The sequence below is a fragment of the Drosophila pseudoobscura genome, chromosome 2, assembly GCF_009870125.1.
Source record: "Drosophila pseudoobscura strain MV-25-SWS-2005 chromosome 2, UCI_Dpse_MV25, whole genome shotgun sequence".
Lineage (NCBI taxonomy): Eukaryota > Metazoa > Arthropoda > Insecta > Diptera > Drosophilidae > Drosophila > Drosophila pseudoobscura.
The window spans coordinates 16970459-16985978 of NC_046679.1; the positions used below are offsets into that span (position 1 = coordinate 16970459).

At 47.0% G+C, this 15520-nt stretch overlaps 2 protein-coding genes across 3 annotated transcripts; one reads left to right on the forward strand and one right to left on the reverse strand.

Annotated features, from left to right (window-relative positions):
- Window positions 1-1081: 1081 nt before the first annotated feature.
- Window positions 1082-2854, forward strand: LOC4801985 (alpha-tocopherol transfer protein-like). Its single transcript, XM_001358960.4, has 5 exons — window positions 1082-1356; window positions 1416-1523; window positions 2141-2285; window positions 2339-2552; window positions 2610-2854. Exons 1-5 carry the CDS (start codon window positions 1082-1084, stop codon window positions 2762-2764), a joined length of 897 nt encoding a protein of 298 aa, XP_001358997.2. The 3' UTR covers window positions 2765-2854.
- Zmynd8 (Zinc finger MYND-type containing 8) lies at window positions 2848-11280 on the reverse strand. 2 transcript variants are annotated; one of them, XR_004468921.1, is made up of 10 exons: window positions 11003-11280; window positions 10739-10909; window positions 9249-10359; window positions 9010-9176; window positions 8861-8942; window positions 7512-7692; window positions 4803-7429; window positions 3726-4730; window positions 3323-3650; window positions 2848-3264 (listed from the first exon to the last, which is right to left on the reverse strand). XR_004468921.1 is itself a non-coding variant. In XM_033378861.1 (9 exons), the coding sequence occupies exons 3-9, from the start codon at window positions 10332-10334 to the stop codon at window positions 3459-3461; spliced, it is 5340 nt and encodes a 1779-aa protein (XP_033234752.1). In that variant the 5' UTR covers window positions 10335-10359; window positions 10739-10909; window positions 11003-11280; the 3' UTR covers window positions 3320-3458. The 2 variants fall into 2 exon arrangements, 1 of the variants encoding a protein (XP_033234752.1); XM_033378861.1 differs by lacking the exon at window positions 2848-3264 and having other exon boundaries at window positions 3320-3650.
- Window positions 11281-15520: the final 4240 nt, after the last annotated feature.

Below are 15520 nucleotides of genomic sequence, written 5' to 3' on the forward strand. Positions count from 1 at the left end.
TATGGGTGTTGCATCCTCTGTCTATATTGCGGCACTTCAACAAGAAATGACAGAGAGACTAATGTAGGGATATTTGCAAAGAAAATTTATAGAAAAACTCTTTGATATCAGATCTTCAATAAAAAATTGAACAACAATATTCCACTATGGGCCATTCGTCGTATGAAAAATATATTCCAGATTCTTTTCACTATTGGAACTACTAATGTACCGATCTCTTTAGGAAGATCTAACCAAACCAGCTTTACGCATTCCAATAATATTTATCTCCCTAAAACTAATGCGAAGAAATCTATATACGTTACGTATACGTCAACCTTCAGTTGATCCCAAAAACCACTCATAATAATTCCCTTTCGCCACTCAAGCATCACATTTTGGATTTGATGAAGGAGCTGGAACCCCTCGGCGTGGCCCCAGCACACGCCATGCGAAATAATAACAGGCCATTCGCCTTGGATTCGACCGCCCAATCACTTGATCACATGTTATGCAACTCAAAAGATACAAAGAAACAGAGAGAGAGAGAGAGAAAGAGAGACAGAGAGAGGGAGAATAATAAAAATAATAACAGTTGGCGAGAGAAGAAAAACTGCATTTTCACGCAAGTGGATGAATGGAAGTGAAATGAGCCGACGACGACGATGACGATGACGACGACGACGACGACGAACGAAAGCCAGTTGCAGTTTTCCCCCAAAACAGCGTCTGTTGTCTGCTGTCTGCGTCTCGGCTAGCCAGCCGTGTGGTGCCCCCAGCAGCACACGCCACACCAGGCAACGCCAGTTGGGCACCATCCACATCCCCATCTCCCACCCCATATACGACTCCCGATCCGATCCCGAACGTAGTTGAAATTGCATGCCGAATTCGCCAGACAACCAACTAACCAACCAACCAGTTTCACTTGCGAAAGCAAACAGCTTCCATTTCCATTTCATTCGACAGTCGACCGCCGTTAGCTGGAAACGCGTTTCGGGGCCCGAGCAGCGAGCTAAAATCAAAAGTACTTGTACTCGTAACTCCCGGAAACTCATCCCATCAATCAGTTCAGGAGCACTTTTGTTGCAAGGAAGAGAAGATGAAGGAGGCCGATCTGGAAGAACAGTATGCCCGCTTTCCGAAGATCAAGCGATCGGAGGTGCAAAAGTTTGTCGAATGGATTCATGTCCAGCCGCACATCTCGAAGCAATTCTCGGAGGGCGAAGCCCTGCATTTCTTTCACGCCTGCCGCTACAGCATGGAGGTGGCCAAACAAGTGCTGGATATCAATCTCACGGCCCGCACCCACCTAGATGAGTTCTTTGTGAACCTCGACAGCGAGCGACCGGAGCTACGGCGGGCCATGAAAACAATGTAGGACCAAGCTCTTCTCACTGAGAATTCTATCCAATTATCTCCAAGTGTAATTATAGTTCTATTGTTCCGCTGCCTGGAGCTACTCCCGAAGGCTATCGTGTGATTGTCGCCAAACTCGAAGACCTCAATGCATCGAATTATAACTTTGCGGATGCCATGAAACTGTAAGTGGAAGATTAACTGACAGACAGCTCTGTCAATATGACTCCTGGAATCTAGAGGATCTACAATCCTTTCAAGACTCTTTCGGTAGTTTTCAGCGCTACCTGACTTGGAGTCACGTTTACGTAGGCAATCCGTTTATATATATATTTCGAGTTCGAAGTCAAAAAAGTAATATCCGAATTCCCAAACACTTGCTCAGCTTTAGTATTAATGGCCAACAATTATTGCAAAAATAGTTAAGTGCAATTTGCGTGTCATTTGCGAGCGGGACGAGTAGCGTGATTATGACAAGGTATACTGAAACATGAAGAGATTAAGGTCCGAAGTGTTTAATGTCACCCCGAACACAACCCCAACCCCAACCCCAATACGTGAACCCGAACCCGAATTGTGTTCCGTGCACGCACACAAGATTTAGCAGCTGTGGATTCACAGTAGCACAGTCTCACACAGATACGATACTCATCTACTGGCACTCGCAGATCTGATCTCAGATGATATGTGCGCTCTATATAATGGTTAACAATTAAAACATAACAATTAAATGATCAATTATAAGGGGATACTGATATCTTTATAGAAGCTGCGGCTAAGCATGTGTTTTGTGCACTTTCAGATATTGCATGATATTCGACTTTTGGATGTACGAAGATGGAATACAGCCCGGCCATGTGATTGTAATCGATCTGAAGGGCTGTGCCCTGGGGCACTTGGCCCGCATTGGACTTCTACAAATGAAGAAATTCCTCTTCTACCTGCAGGTAAAACTCTTGACTCTTAGTTAAATCAAATTGTATGTTTCCTGTTGCTATAGGAAGCGGCTGCCATACGACTGATTGGTTTCCACTTTGTTAACATTGTGCCTTTTATGGACAAGATTATGGCTCTTATGAATCCGTTTATGAAGAAGGAGTTGACAAGCGTTCTCCATATGCACAATGACATCAATGACTTCTATAAATTTGTACCGCGCGAAATGCTGCCAAAGGACTACGGCGGACCGGGGGAGGAGACCAGTCTGGCCAAGGGTGAGCCTCAGAATATAATTTAGATGGATTTTGTGTATTAAACTGACATATTTGCAGAGATCTATTACAAGAAACTGTTGAACAATCGCAAAGAGATGCTCGAGTTTGAGACGCGCCATCAGGTTAATGAGAAACTGAGGCCCGGGAAAGCCAAGACCGTCTCCGATCTCTTTGGCATCGAGGGAAACTTCAAGAAGTTGGACATTGATTAAAAATTTGTGGCATTACTATTACTGTTAAGAGGCAGAATTAATTGTTTACAGGTGTTTGATAGTACTAATAAAATATTCGTTAATTGTTTATCAATTAGTTGTTTAATTGAAAATCATGATACAGAAATCATTCGAACGGTTTCTATAGGTAGTTAAATTTTAATTACTGTCTTCTTAACTTCAATGATGCAGCTTCGCTTTAAGTCATACATAAAAACTATGTAATCGATGCAATGTGATTGATTTGATGTTTGTTTCTTAATGTGAGAATGTGTGGATGATCCTTAGGTATTGACATGAGTTCTTCTTATGTGTTTTTTCAACTCATACTTGCTATGCGGTCACAGTATTCTTAACTTATCTACTTATGTAGGTGGTGTACCTTTCTTATTAAACTATAATTTAAAACTATAAAAATGACTTTTTTACACACTGCCTCAGCGCAAGATCCTTTCCTCGTAGTCCCTGGTAGTCCTTTGCCAAAGCTTTTCTGATGTTATCTGTAAACAAAAAGCGACTTTAGTTTTGTAAATGTTATCAATTTTTTTAATAATATACTTATTAATGGTAATCCTTTATTAAATGAAAATAAAAACTCTCTTTCTGTTCTGAGGAGATATTCTGAATATCTAAGCAGTCTCAAAAGGTGGGAAATCCGAAATCCTATATTGTGTACCGCCTACAATACCAATCCTTACTGCTGGAAGTGTATTTGGTTCACTTGGTTGTGGTGCATTCCCATTGTACTGTTGACGTTGTTGGTGTTGTTGCTGCTGTTGGCATTGCGGCTGCGGTTCTGGCCCCTGCGAGCTGAGGACTTTGGCTTTGGCGGCTGCTCTGCCATCACAGTGTACGGCTGTATATTACTGGTCACGGCTATGGGAACCTTTATTTTAATGGAATAGAATATCAGTATTATCGAACTTGCGACTAGACGGGGCAATGGTTGAGGGCAACCTACTGGTATATTGTAGTGCTGTATGGGCATCGGCTGGGGGGTGGCCAGTCTGTTGCCATAGCTGTACGTGTTTACGGTGTTGCGCGGGCCGGATATGATGGTAGCAATGTGCGGCATTGATGATGTCGGCGCCGGAGTTATCAGTGAGGTCGTGTTAACGACGTTGCTGATTGATGCCGTAGCCGACACCAAGGTTGGCTGCGTGGCACTGACCGACACTGGGCGTACATATGTACCAGAAGGCAGTCCGGCCAGCATGGGACCAGGATGTTTGAGCAGACTCTCCTGATTGGGATGGCCGCTGAGGGACATCATAGTCTGCCATTTTTTGGGGGCTGATCCGGCAAAAGATCCACCAGATCCAGACCCAGTTCCCGATCCGGATGCTGTTGGAATCGGCATTGCACTGGACGCTGTCCGATGCAACTGTGGAGTGGGAATGGCGATACTAGTTGCTGGCGCTGGTGTTGGTACGGCTGTCGCTACTGGCATCGGTGTAGCCATATGACTGGCAATCGGAGTGGCCATCGTTGGCTTTGGCCTGGAGCGGGTCGGCTCTGATACCGGCGGTGGCGTCAAATCGATCGTTTCACCCAGCCCCAGAGCGCTGGCCTGGCCGCATGTGGCCGAATGACGCTGCCAGTGCATCTGCTGGCAAGGATAGTCGCAGTAGGAGGTGTTCCAGCAGCAGTACAGCTGAGCCTCTCGCATACAGTTGGCGCACCACTGTTTCTTCTTAGTTTCGTCGACGGCATGATTCCGTTCCAATGTGCTCTGCTGACGCATCTCGCTGATCACGCGCTTGTTCTCCTGATCCAGCGCCTTGCGCATCTCGTTGATCATTTGCTCGTTGTTGCGCTTTATCTCCGAAAGCTGGCGGCTGTAGTCCTGCTTTAGGCGCTCGTTCTCCAGGGCGAGGCTGGTGATGCGAGCCTGCAGTATATTCTGGTCACCGCCGCCCAGATCGCTAAGAGTGTCCTCGATGACGGATATGAAGTAGTCCGTGATCTGAGGGAAAACAACGAGTATTATTTTAAAATGCTACAAGTATCTTCAAAGAATAATTAGGAACTGGCTTACTTTGTGTGCATTGTCTTTGAGACGTTGAGAGACGGGTCCGGCGTGCGCTGGATAGAATTGTGAGCCATCCGACTGAAGTGGACCGCATGGACGAGGCACCAGCTTGGGCGGAGCCGAGCGCAGGAGCATTTCATTCAGAGCTCCACAGACGAACGAATCATTCTGTCTCGACTCGCTCACCATGATATCTGTGGGCAGTCCGTTCAGAGCGTTGGCCAGCAGGCCACCGGACTCCATAGTGGGCGGCATGGATATGGCTTGAGACGTGGACGTGCCCATCTGGGGCATGCTCAGACCCGCCAGAGGCGGTGGCATGGAAGCACTGCTGCTTTGCACTGAGGTGGGACCAGGGGGAATGGGAATGCTTGGTATAAACGTCGAGCTCTGGAGTGTGCTCTTGGACACGGCTCTCAGGGGAGGAACTGGTATCGTCATCGGGCTGTTCAGAGTGCAGCCGCTTGCCTGCTCCACGGGTATGACCACCATATTGGATCGCAGCAGGCTTGATGTGGTGGGTGACGGGGGCGGCTGCGTCAGCGGTTGAGGACGGTCACTTTTTTGTCGCACATTTGGCGGTGCAGATGGCGGCGGCGGTGGCTTGCTGACCACGTACACGCCGGGTGGTTTGACGCTCGGCAAATGGCCGGGCGAATGAGCTGGCGAGTTTAATGCTTGCCCCGACAGAGGCAGAGGGCCATATGGGACGCCTCTGCGTTTGGGTGGTGCCACCTCCATAGCTTTGGCCGCCGCGGCTGACTGCTTGGGGCTGATCTTTTGGATGGACGTGTCGCCCACATAACGCACTGAAGGCGTATCTTCGCGCATCGTTAGCACTGCCTCCGCTCTGGTGGCCTGTGGCTGTGACTGCGGCGACGGCGGTGGAGCCATTGCCTGTCCCACCAAGTTATGTCTGCTGTTGTGGGTCTCCGATTCCGTTTCCTCTTCGCTGAGAACCTCTTCCTTGATGGCCACGAGCTCTGGAACAGGGGCAGCAGGCTGGCCCTCGCCTGGTTCTGGCGGTGGTGTGGGCACAGGCACAGGCACTGTGATCCTCGGTTCCTGCGGAGGATTAACCTTCTCCTTTGGCTCCTTCTGTGCTTTTTGCTGTTGTGGCTTCTCTGCCGGTGCTTTTTCTTGTTCCTTGGCCGGCTTAGGTAGCTTCGGGGAGGTAGAGTCGGCTGCAATAGTTTCCTGCACTTGAGGGGGTTCTTCCTCGGGCTCTGGTTCCGATAGCACTTCGGCTTTGACTTCGACAAATGGAATCACCTTCTTGATTAGCTGCTCCTGTTGCCGCTCAACTTCGGACCTTTTCAAGCCCTTTGCTTCGGCTCTCTCCAGTTCACGTGGCTGCTTGGCCACTGGGGGCTTGGCAGCTTCTGGGGCAGTGGTGTCACTTGAGGAGGCAGCTTGTTGCTGTTGCTGTTGTTGCTGCTGCTGCTCGCGTGATATCTTGGTGATGGTCACGCCTTGACGACGTCTGACCAAATCCACCAATCCGCCGAGAGGATCGGGCGTGGTATCGATTTGGGAATCTGGCAATTTTAAATGCATCTCCGACTCAAGTTCGGAAAAAAGGGAGTCGTCCTTCTTGTCCTGCTCCTCCTCTTCCGGACTATTCGCTTGTTGTTGCTGCTCCAGTTCTGCCATCTGCTGCTTGCGTGCTGCATGCTTTTCGCGACGACTCGATTCGGAGGTGCCGCTGGTATCGCTTATGGAATGTTTACGCTTCTTCCCGGCCACATCTGTACCGGCCACCTCTGTACCGGCCACCTCTGTACCGGCCACTGAGGCGTCGGCTGGTGGTATGGCCTTTGCTGCCAGGTTCTTCCGCTTGAGCAGCACCTTGCAGCGTGAGTCGGTTAGCGATTCAGCCGAACGGGGTATGACCTCATAGTTGTTGCTCTTCTGCTTGACATGCTCATTGCCGGAGACCGTGGCCGTTGCCTGTTCTAGTCCTTGAAGCTGCTGTGATGAAAGCGGCGGCGGCGGCGGCGGTGGCAGCTTCTTGACTGGACTAACCGACTGATCCGACTCATTGCCCGACTCTGTGGCGGCCTTTGTTTTCTTTACAATGGACAACTTATCGCCTGCTGTTTTACGAATGAGAAACTGCAGCGGCGTCTTGTTGGCCGGCTCCAGATCACGATCGATGGCCGCGTATACGCCTGGCATCATGTTCTCGAGCTGCTGCTGCTCCTCGAGCGGATCGTAGGGCGTGCGGTAGGGGGCATAGTGGAAGGAGCCGATTTTCCGCTTGATATGCTCAATATGCACCTCTACCTCACAAATGCAATCGACCAGGTCTCTGGCCATGCGACGACTGGTCTGTATATTGGGATTCTGGGCCGAGTACAGGAAGCAATCCTTCACGGGCACATGGGCGCGATCATGCTTGCCAAAGAAGCGCACATTCACCAGGCCTTTGTCGGCACCCATGGCCTTGGCGGGCCAGTAGGGAAATCCTTTGAGCTTGGCCCAGAGCAACAGATGCGGCTGACGGCAAACCTTCACGAACCACTCGTCGCTGGAGTTCGCATTCAGATAGCACTCGGGACAGGTGTCTATCTCGATGGTCTCCTCGCGGCACACCTTCACCAACTGCTTAGCCGGCTGCTCCACCTTGAGGTCTGCAAAACGAAAGCAAATCGAAAGGAAAGGTTGGTCATTGTGCAGTGAAAACACAGTCGACTCTGAATGCTGCTCACGTACCGCCAGAGTCCATTATCAGGGCATTGTGCTGCATCCACTTGACCTCACTCAGGAACTCATCTACACTGCAAAAGGCGTTGTTTTTGATGCGCGCGGACAGAGTCGCGAAGCTCACGGGATTCACAAAGAATTTTTTGTACGTTTCCGGTAACACATCCTCTGGTGCCCGCAGCTTCTGGAGCTGCAAGAGAAGAAGAAGGAGACACAGGAAATGTGAATTCTCGGGTTGTATTACCAAAGAAAAGCAGAGGAAATTAATTGGAAAATACGAATTGTTGCCTCTAGAGGGGAGGGGGATGGAAACCACAGATAGGAAGTGGTCTGCAAACCAAGGCAAAGCATAAATAGACCCAAATATGACATAAAATGACGAGTCTATAGCTTGTCTAATTGTTTCCAATGCCTAACTGCCGGCAGGCGGCGATAGCATTAAATGAATTAATTAATTAATGGTCCGCGTGGCGCGAGCATTTTAAGCATATCTAACGAGGGAAAGTCCCACTCGAAAGGCCGTCGCAGTTAACTTTTATTTAAATGGGTTACACATTAATTGGCTTCTTTAAGGCAACCATTGGCCTGCTTCGTGTCCGTACATAATATTACATAAATGCAGAAATGCCCCATTAAACGTATGCCATATGCTGCAGAGCCCAGTCTGAAGAAGCACGTGGCCAGGGCAGACTTTAGTTTGTGTTAAAATTAACAAAAAGAAAGCCGATAAGTACAGCGCATTAAAGAGATCATTTACACAGCCTGTTTTACGAGCTATCAGACCTCATTATCGAGTAAACTAGAAAGAAAACAATATATCAGTCGCACAAATATGTATGCCTGCCGCTTCGACGGCCATCTAATGCAGATATGTATGTAAGTACAGTAGCGCGTACGGCACGTGAGTCGTGAAGCGCTTCCAACTATCGCTGCCACTATATCTGAAGCTTAGACAGGGCACGTAGGTCATTGCAGCGGAGCCTCCTTCTCCGATGTCAGCACAGAGAGCGAGTAATGAAGAGAGAGAGAGAGCGAGGGGGAGAGCGAAACCCAATAAACCAGCGAGACATTTCAGGTGTCTACTCAAAGTATGTTTCGTCACTGCAGAGATAGTACGAGTAGGAGCGTGAGCACACACACACACACACACACAAAGCGTCGGCCATACCCAGAGACAGACACAGACACACATCTTGTATGTATATCTTATACATTTTGCTGTTTTTGCGAAATATTTTTCGCATTAGCAAACGAATGTGTCGAAGATAACGAAAAATCTTGATGGGTAATGAGATACATACACAAATATATATACATATATGTATGTACATATGTATATTCCAAGCATAATCACTTACCCCGCGCACTTGTTTCATGCGTTCGAGCGCAAAGCCTAGCAGCTGGCTCAACAGATCGGCCGAGACATCGTTCCGACGCAACCTATAAAAACGAAAAATGTATATAAAGAAAAATGCTCGCATTTGCAAGGGAAAAAGGTCGGGGTCACCTTTTAGGTGCGGGGTCAAGCAGCGTACACTCGGGACACTTCCAAGAGTAATCGAATTTTGTGGTGGCTGGACGCACACAGTATGAGTGTAACGAACGAAGACACTTGCTGCACGCCTGCAGATTGCCGGATTTCCGACACTTCCAGCAGAAGGGATCCCAGCCATTCTAAAATGAAAAGAACATGCAAGAATACGAAGATGGAAGATGTTACACTATTTTATTATTATTTTTGTTTACCCGTGGCGGCGTTGTGTAGATCTGCATCATTCGTTCATATGCCTTGTCTTCTGGCTCTGGCTCCTTGTCTGTTGTCTTCGGATTAATGAAATCCAAGAACGCCGACACATCGGTATCTTGCATACTGCCAGCCGAGCTGTTGATCCAATCGCTATCGACCTCGGTCGAGGTGTTAGGGTTTTGCTCCGATTCCGGATCATGTATGATGCTGTTCAGAAAGGCGCTATGCTTCTTCGCAAAATCCACGTTCTCGGTGCGGAGATTGGCGCGTTTGGCTGGGCGATGCTCCTCATTGCTACAGCTGTTACTTAGCGAATTGGTCTTGCTGCGGGAGCGAAGGTTGGAGGGGCTCAATTCCACAGTCGAACTACTATCACTATCCTCGGCATCAAGCCCCAGCACGCGTTCTCCGCAATCGTTGACCATGGAAATACCCCGCTCTTGGCGTACTTTCGTAGCCAGCCTTTCAACCCATTCGGTATCTTCGGCGTTCCAGGACGGGTTTGGTATGCTCTTGCTGCGTTTCATAAACTTATTTTTCTTGCGCTTGCTGCTGCGGCTGGAAGATCGGGAAGAAGGCTTGGGGGACGACCGCTCCTTGTCTTGCTGGGCCCGTTTCATTAGCTGATTTGTGACAAAGCGCGACTTGCGGCGCTTCAACTTCGATCCATCGGCCACAAAGTGGCTGAGCACCTCGGACTCCATTTGTGACCTTTGGAGGGCCAGCATCTCCTTGGGCACCTTCGTCGTCTTGCCCTCCTTCTGTGGCAACGATACCAATGGGCTCAGGTCCGGCTGCAGCTGCAGGTGCGGTTGGGACGGCACCTTGGTTAGTTTCATGGTGAGCGGTGGTCCGAGTGTGGCCGATGGACTGGAGTTGGACGAGTTGCTGCTGCCGGCAGCCGACCCCGGTGGGGCACTCACCACATACTTTTGTCGCTTGTGGGGCATACTGGGCTCCATATCATGACTGTCCGCCTGAAGTAACAGCACTGGCTGGGGGCTGTCGATGGCGGAGAGGGCCTCGAATTCAGGACGCGGTATCGAGTTCACGCTGTCCCTGCTGTCGCTGCTGTCCGTTTCCATGTAGATTTAGAAAACCTCCGCTTCACTGCAAAGATTATATACGATGATATGGAGGCGTTAGGGTAATGTAATGCTAGAACGTTAACCCCAACTGCAACTGCGAGAAATCACGACTGGGAGGCCGTGAGACCGCGCGAGCGAACAGATGTGACGAATACTCTCAAAATGGCAAATCTATGTATAAATGCAAACTGTCACGCTGCTGCTGCCAGCTTGCCTTTCGGTGCGGTGCTGCCTGCTTACTGTGGCTTCTGTGGTTGTTGTTTCTTTGATTTTTTTTTGCGTCACCTGAGCAACTTCAGCGAGTGGCAGCAATCGCTTTTTGAAAATTATTTAACCTACGCATCGTGGTAGATCAATACGCACACCCACACACACGCACAGGCACGTACACGAGCACCCACCTTCAGGGGATCCTGGGAGGATGTTTCAATGGCCGGACGCGGCTGCGGACATGGTCTGTGGAACAAAACAGCAACTATTTTGGGCCTCCCTGGCGACAGTTTTTGCTGTTGCTGTTGCTGCTGCTACTGCTACTCTTTTTGTTGCTGAGGACCGCCTCAGTATGTGTGCATCTGTAAGAAAATGTGCACTCGGTAAATACAAAGTTATAGTTGCTCGCGCTGGCCCGTCAAGCGAGAGAAAGAAAAGGAATATGTGTGTCTTACCAATTTCACTTCTTGCGACAGCCATCGACGAGTTAGCTCTGTTATGGGTTATGCTCTCTTTTCTGGCCTCCGGCGCTATGATCAAACCAATTTTACACTAGAATTCTGACCTAGATTGTGGGCTGTATGCAGTCGATGCACCTTTTTCCTTACTTAGTTGACGCTTTTAATTCTTTTCGCAAAATTGCCGCGGACTGCTCGCTGCCTTGTTTTCTTGGTTATTTTTGTTGTATTTGTTTTTTGCTTACATTTCCTCAAATTACTACATGGCAACTACACAGTAACTACACATGTGCTACACAATGGGTAGAAAAAGAGGGGTATGGACAACCGACTCGTTTCTGCGTTGCAGGACAGAGCAGCAGTGTGACCGATGTACCGATGGAAAAAAACTTAGCCCACTTGACCAAACTTGAGGTAAACCGCGGAAATATTGTTTGTAAATTCTTCTTGTAGATCCATCCTATCCCAATTGCTAAGAAACCTCACGATATCTTTTACCTGAACAGCGCTAAAATTTTAAGCAAATAGGTCAATGCATATACTGTATAGTAAGTGATAAGACGTATGTAAGTGTTTTTGGAATGTAGGGAAATTGTTTCGATGCAAAAAACAATATTGTCGCGATGAAACAACCGTCCATCAACCGGCTTTCGATACTATCGACTGTGCATTATAGCTGGGCGCCTAAGTTTGAAAAGGATATTGGTAATATATTAAACAATGGAACACAATACAAAAATGCGACAGAGGCTTGATGCTTTTATTTATTAATATATTTGTATCTTTATTTGGTTGAGCTCTGCATGCATGTGTGAATTCGCCGGAATTGCTGTCCTCTTCGCCGCTACTTTTTCACTCTCTCCGTCTCTTCGAGTTGCTTGTTGCATTTTGCTCTCTCTCTATCTCTCTATTTGTTTTTGGTGTATTTTTATGTAAATCTGGAAATGTTTGGAAAATTTAAATAAATAATAGCTTAATATCGTTGGAACTCTAAATGAATTAAATATTTATAAAATGCCTGAACTAAATGATAATAGGCCATAGAAAGTATATTAAAAAATTGTCACGTTGTTATCTGAGAATTTAAAGTGTGGCTTAAAATGAATTTATCCGCAATCGCGGAATAGAATTGATCTATTTTGGGAACAGAACAGCCGATCAAACAGATGCATAAAGCTCAGTTTAATTAATATTTTTTATTATGTTATCAGAAAATACACAAAGAGCATATGTATGTATGTATGTTTCATAGATCTATGAATCCTAATTATGTGGATACTTATAGTAACACTCAATAGCAAACCATAGTCAGCCAGCACTAATAGCTGAATATTTGTTGAAATTAGTTTAGTTTTCCACGACTATCACGTTCATCTGAATATAGTATAATAATTACCTTAATAATGAACTGAAATGCAGGAACGTTCGCATGAATTCGAAATGTGGCTAACGACCTTGAAATTAATATATATAAATCAAGGGGGTAGGTAGAAGGTGCACAGAACAGAAGCCTTTAATCACAATTTGGAGAAGTTTAATTAAAATTAAAAGCCATTTTAAAGTAGGACCAGGACTAGGCTGATACTACTATACTCGAATAGATATGGACATAAAACCCGGGGCTAACAGGTAAACAAGTTATGAATCCCATTACATAAACCATTTCCCAGGCTGACAATTCCCAACCCGTGGAAGGGTCCCGTTCCCACATTCCCACCCAGAACCACCCACAACCACTCACACCCACACCCACAGTCGAACGAACCCAGGGAAAACGGTTGAACTTCTACAAACGGTTTTCATATATTCATGGCAAATTATAATGCTTCGGGGGGATAAAAAGCGACGACGAAGAAAGACAAAAGTTGGCCCATTCATAAGGGTCACACTTGGGGAGACACAGCGACAATGTCGGAGTCCTGGCTGCTGCTGTCCCTCTTCCCTCTTTTACCACGACCTACTCCACGTGTAAACATGCATCTCCATATATCAATAAATTGAGATTACTTACATAATTTGTATTCCAAAATCCAAAAACTGTTAAAAAAGTTGCCATGGCCCCGTTTTTATACGATTGTGTGTCCGTCCGGGAGCGCGCGTGTGTGTTTGTCGTTGCCAGTACATGAGTACATCGTGGAAAAAGTTTTTATACCCGATACTCAAAATGAGTATTGGGGTATATTAGATTTGTGGTAAAAGTGGATGTGTGTAACGCCCAGAAGGAATCGTTTCCGACCCCATAAAGTATATATATTCTTGATCAGCATCAATAGCCGAGTCTATTGAGCCATGTCTGTCTGTCCGTCCGTCCGTCTGTCCGTCTGTCCGTCTGTCCGTCTGTCCGTCTGTCCGTCCCCTTCAGCGCCTAATGCTCAAAGACTATAAGAGCTAGAGCAACGATGTTTTGGATCCAGACTTCTGTGATATGTCACTGCTACAAAAATATTTCAAAACTTTGCCCCGCCCACTTCCGCCCCCACAAAGGGCAAAAATCTGTGGCATCCACAATTTTAAAGATACGAGAAAACAAAAAACGCAGAATCGTAGAGAATGACCATATCTTTTAGACTGCAGAATCTGAATTGGATCGTATTACTATTATAGCCAGCATCAAGAAAACAATTTCATTTTTTCTCGCCCTGTCTCTCTCTAACACACAGGTAGCATAGGCGGCTTTGCTTAGAGTAAAACATTAGCGCCTAGATCTCAGAGACTATAAAAGCTAGTGCAACCAAATTTGGTATCCACACTCCTAATATATCGGACCGAGACGAGTTTGTTTCAAAATTTTGCCACACCCCCTTCCGCCCCCGCAAAGGATGCAAGTCTGGGGATATTCACAAATCTCAGAGACTATTATGGCTAGAGTAACCAAGTTTAGTATCCGCACTCCTGTTAGATCTCACTAGAAAACGTATATCTCAAAATTTCGCCCCACCCCCTTCCGCCCCCACAAAGGACGAAAATCTGTTGCATCCACAATATTGAGGATACAAGAAAACTAAAAACGCAGAATCATAGATAATGACCATATCTATCAGATTGGTGAATCTGGATCAGATCAGATCATTTTTACAGCCAAAAGGAACAAATCAATTTGCAGTGGCTACGCAGCGCCCGACGTCACGCTCAGACTGATTTTCTGTCTCTCTCGCACGCACTCTTTGTCGTGTTGTTAAATATTAGCGGCGTCTGCCGGAGGAGAGCCATACTGACTTAGTATCGGGTATAACCGTAGAGTTGCGGTGTCCGCAGCAACTCACAACGTTCCCCCTCGTTTCTTTTTATACCCGATACTCAAAATGAGTATTGGGGTATATTAGATTTGTGGTAAAAGTGGATGTGTGTAACGTCCAGAAGGAATCGTTTCCGACCCCATAAAGTATATATATTCTTGATCAGCATCAATAGCCGAGTCGATTGAGCCATGTCTGTCTGTCCGTCTGTCCGTCTGTCCGTCTGTCCGTCCGTCCGTCTGTCCGTCTGTCCGTCTGTCCGTCTGTCCGTCTGTCCGTCCCCTTCAGCGCCTAATGCTCAAAGACTATAAGAGCTAGAGCAACGATGTTTTGGATCCAGACTTCTGTGATATGTCACTGCTCCAAAAATATTTCAAAACTTTGCCCCGCCCACTTCCGCCCCCACAAAGGGCGAAAATCTGTGGCATCCACAATTTTAAAGATACAAGAAAACCAAAAACGCAGAATCGTAGAGAATGACCATATCTTTTAGACTGCAGAATCTGAATTGGATCGTATTACTATTATAGCCAGCATCAAGAAAACAATTTCATTTTTTCTCGCCCTGTCTCTCTCTAACACACACGTAGCATAGGCGGCTTTGCTTAGAGTAAAACATTAGCGCCTAGATCTCAGAGACTATAAAAGCTAGAGCAACCAAATTTGGTATCCACACTCCTAATATATCGGACCGAGACGAGTTTGTTTCAAAATTTCGCCACACCCCCTTCCGCCCCCGCAAAGGATGCAAATCTGGGGATATTCACAAATCTCAGAGACTATTAAAGCTAGAGTAACCAAATTTGGTATCCGCACTTCTGTTAGATCTCACTATAAAACGTATATCACAAAATTTCGCCACACCCCCTTCCGCCCCCACAAAGGACGAAAATCTGTTGCATCCACAATATTGCAGATTCGAGAAAACTAAAAACGCAGAATCATAGATAGCGACCATATCTATCAGATTGCTGAATCTGGATCAGATCAGATCATTTTTATAGCGAAAGGAAACAAATCAATTTGCAGTGGCTACGCAGCGCCCGACGTCACGCTCAGACTGATTTTCTGTCTCTCTCGCACGCACTCTTTGTCGTGTCGTTTTATATTAGCGGCGTCTGCCGGAGGAGAGCCATACTGACTTAGTATCGGGTATAACTGTAGAGTTGCGGTGTTCGCAGCAACTCACAACGTTCCCCCTCGTTTTTTTTCGGCAACGGAGAGAGAGATTGTGGATGGAGTGGGCGAGAGGGAGTGCTCCTCGGGGAGCAATTCTGTT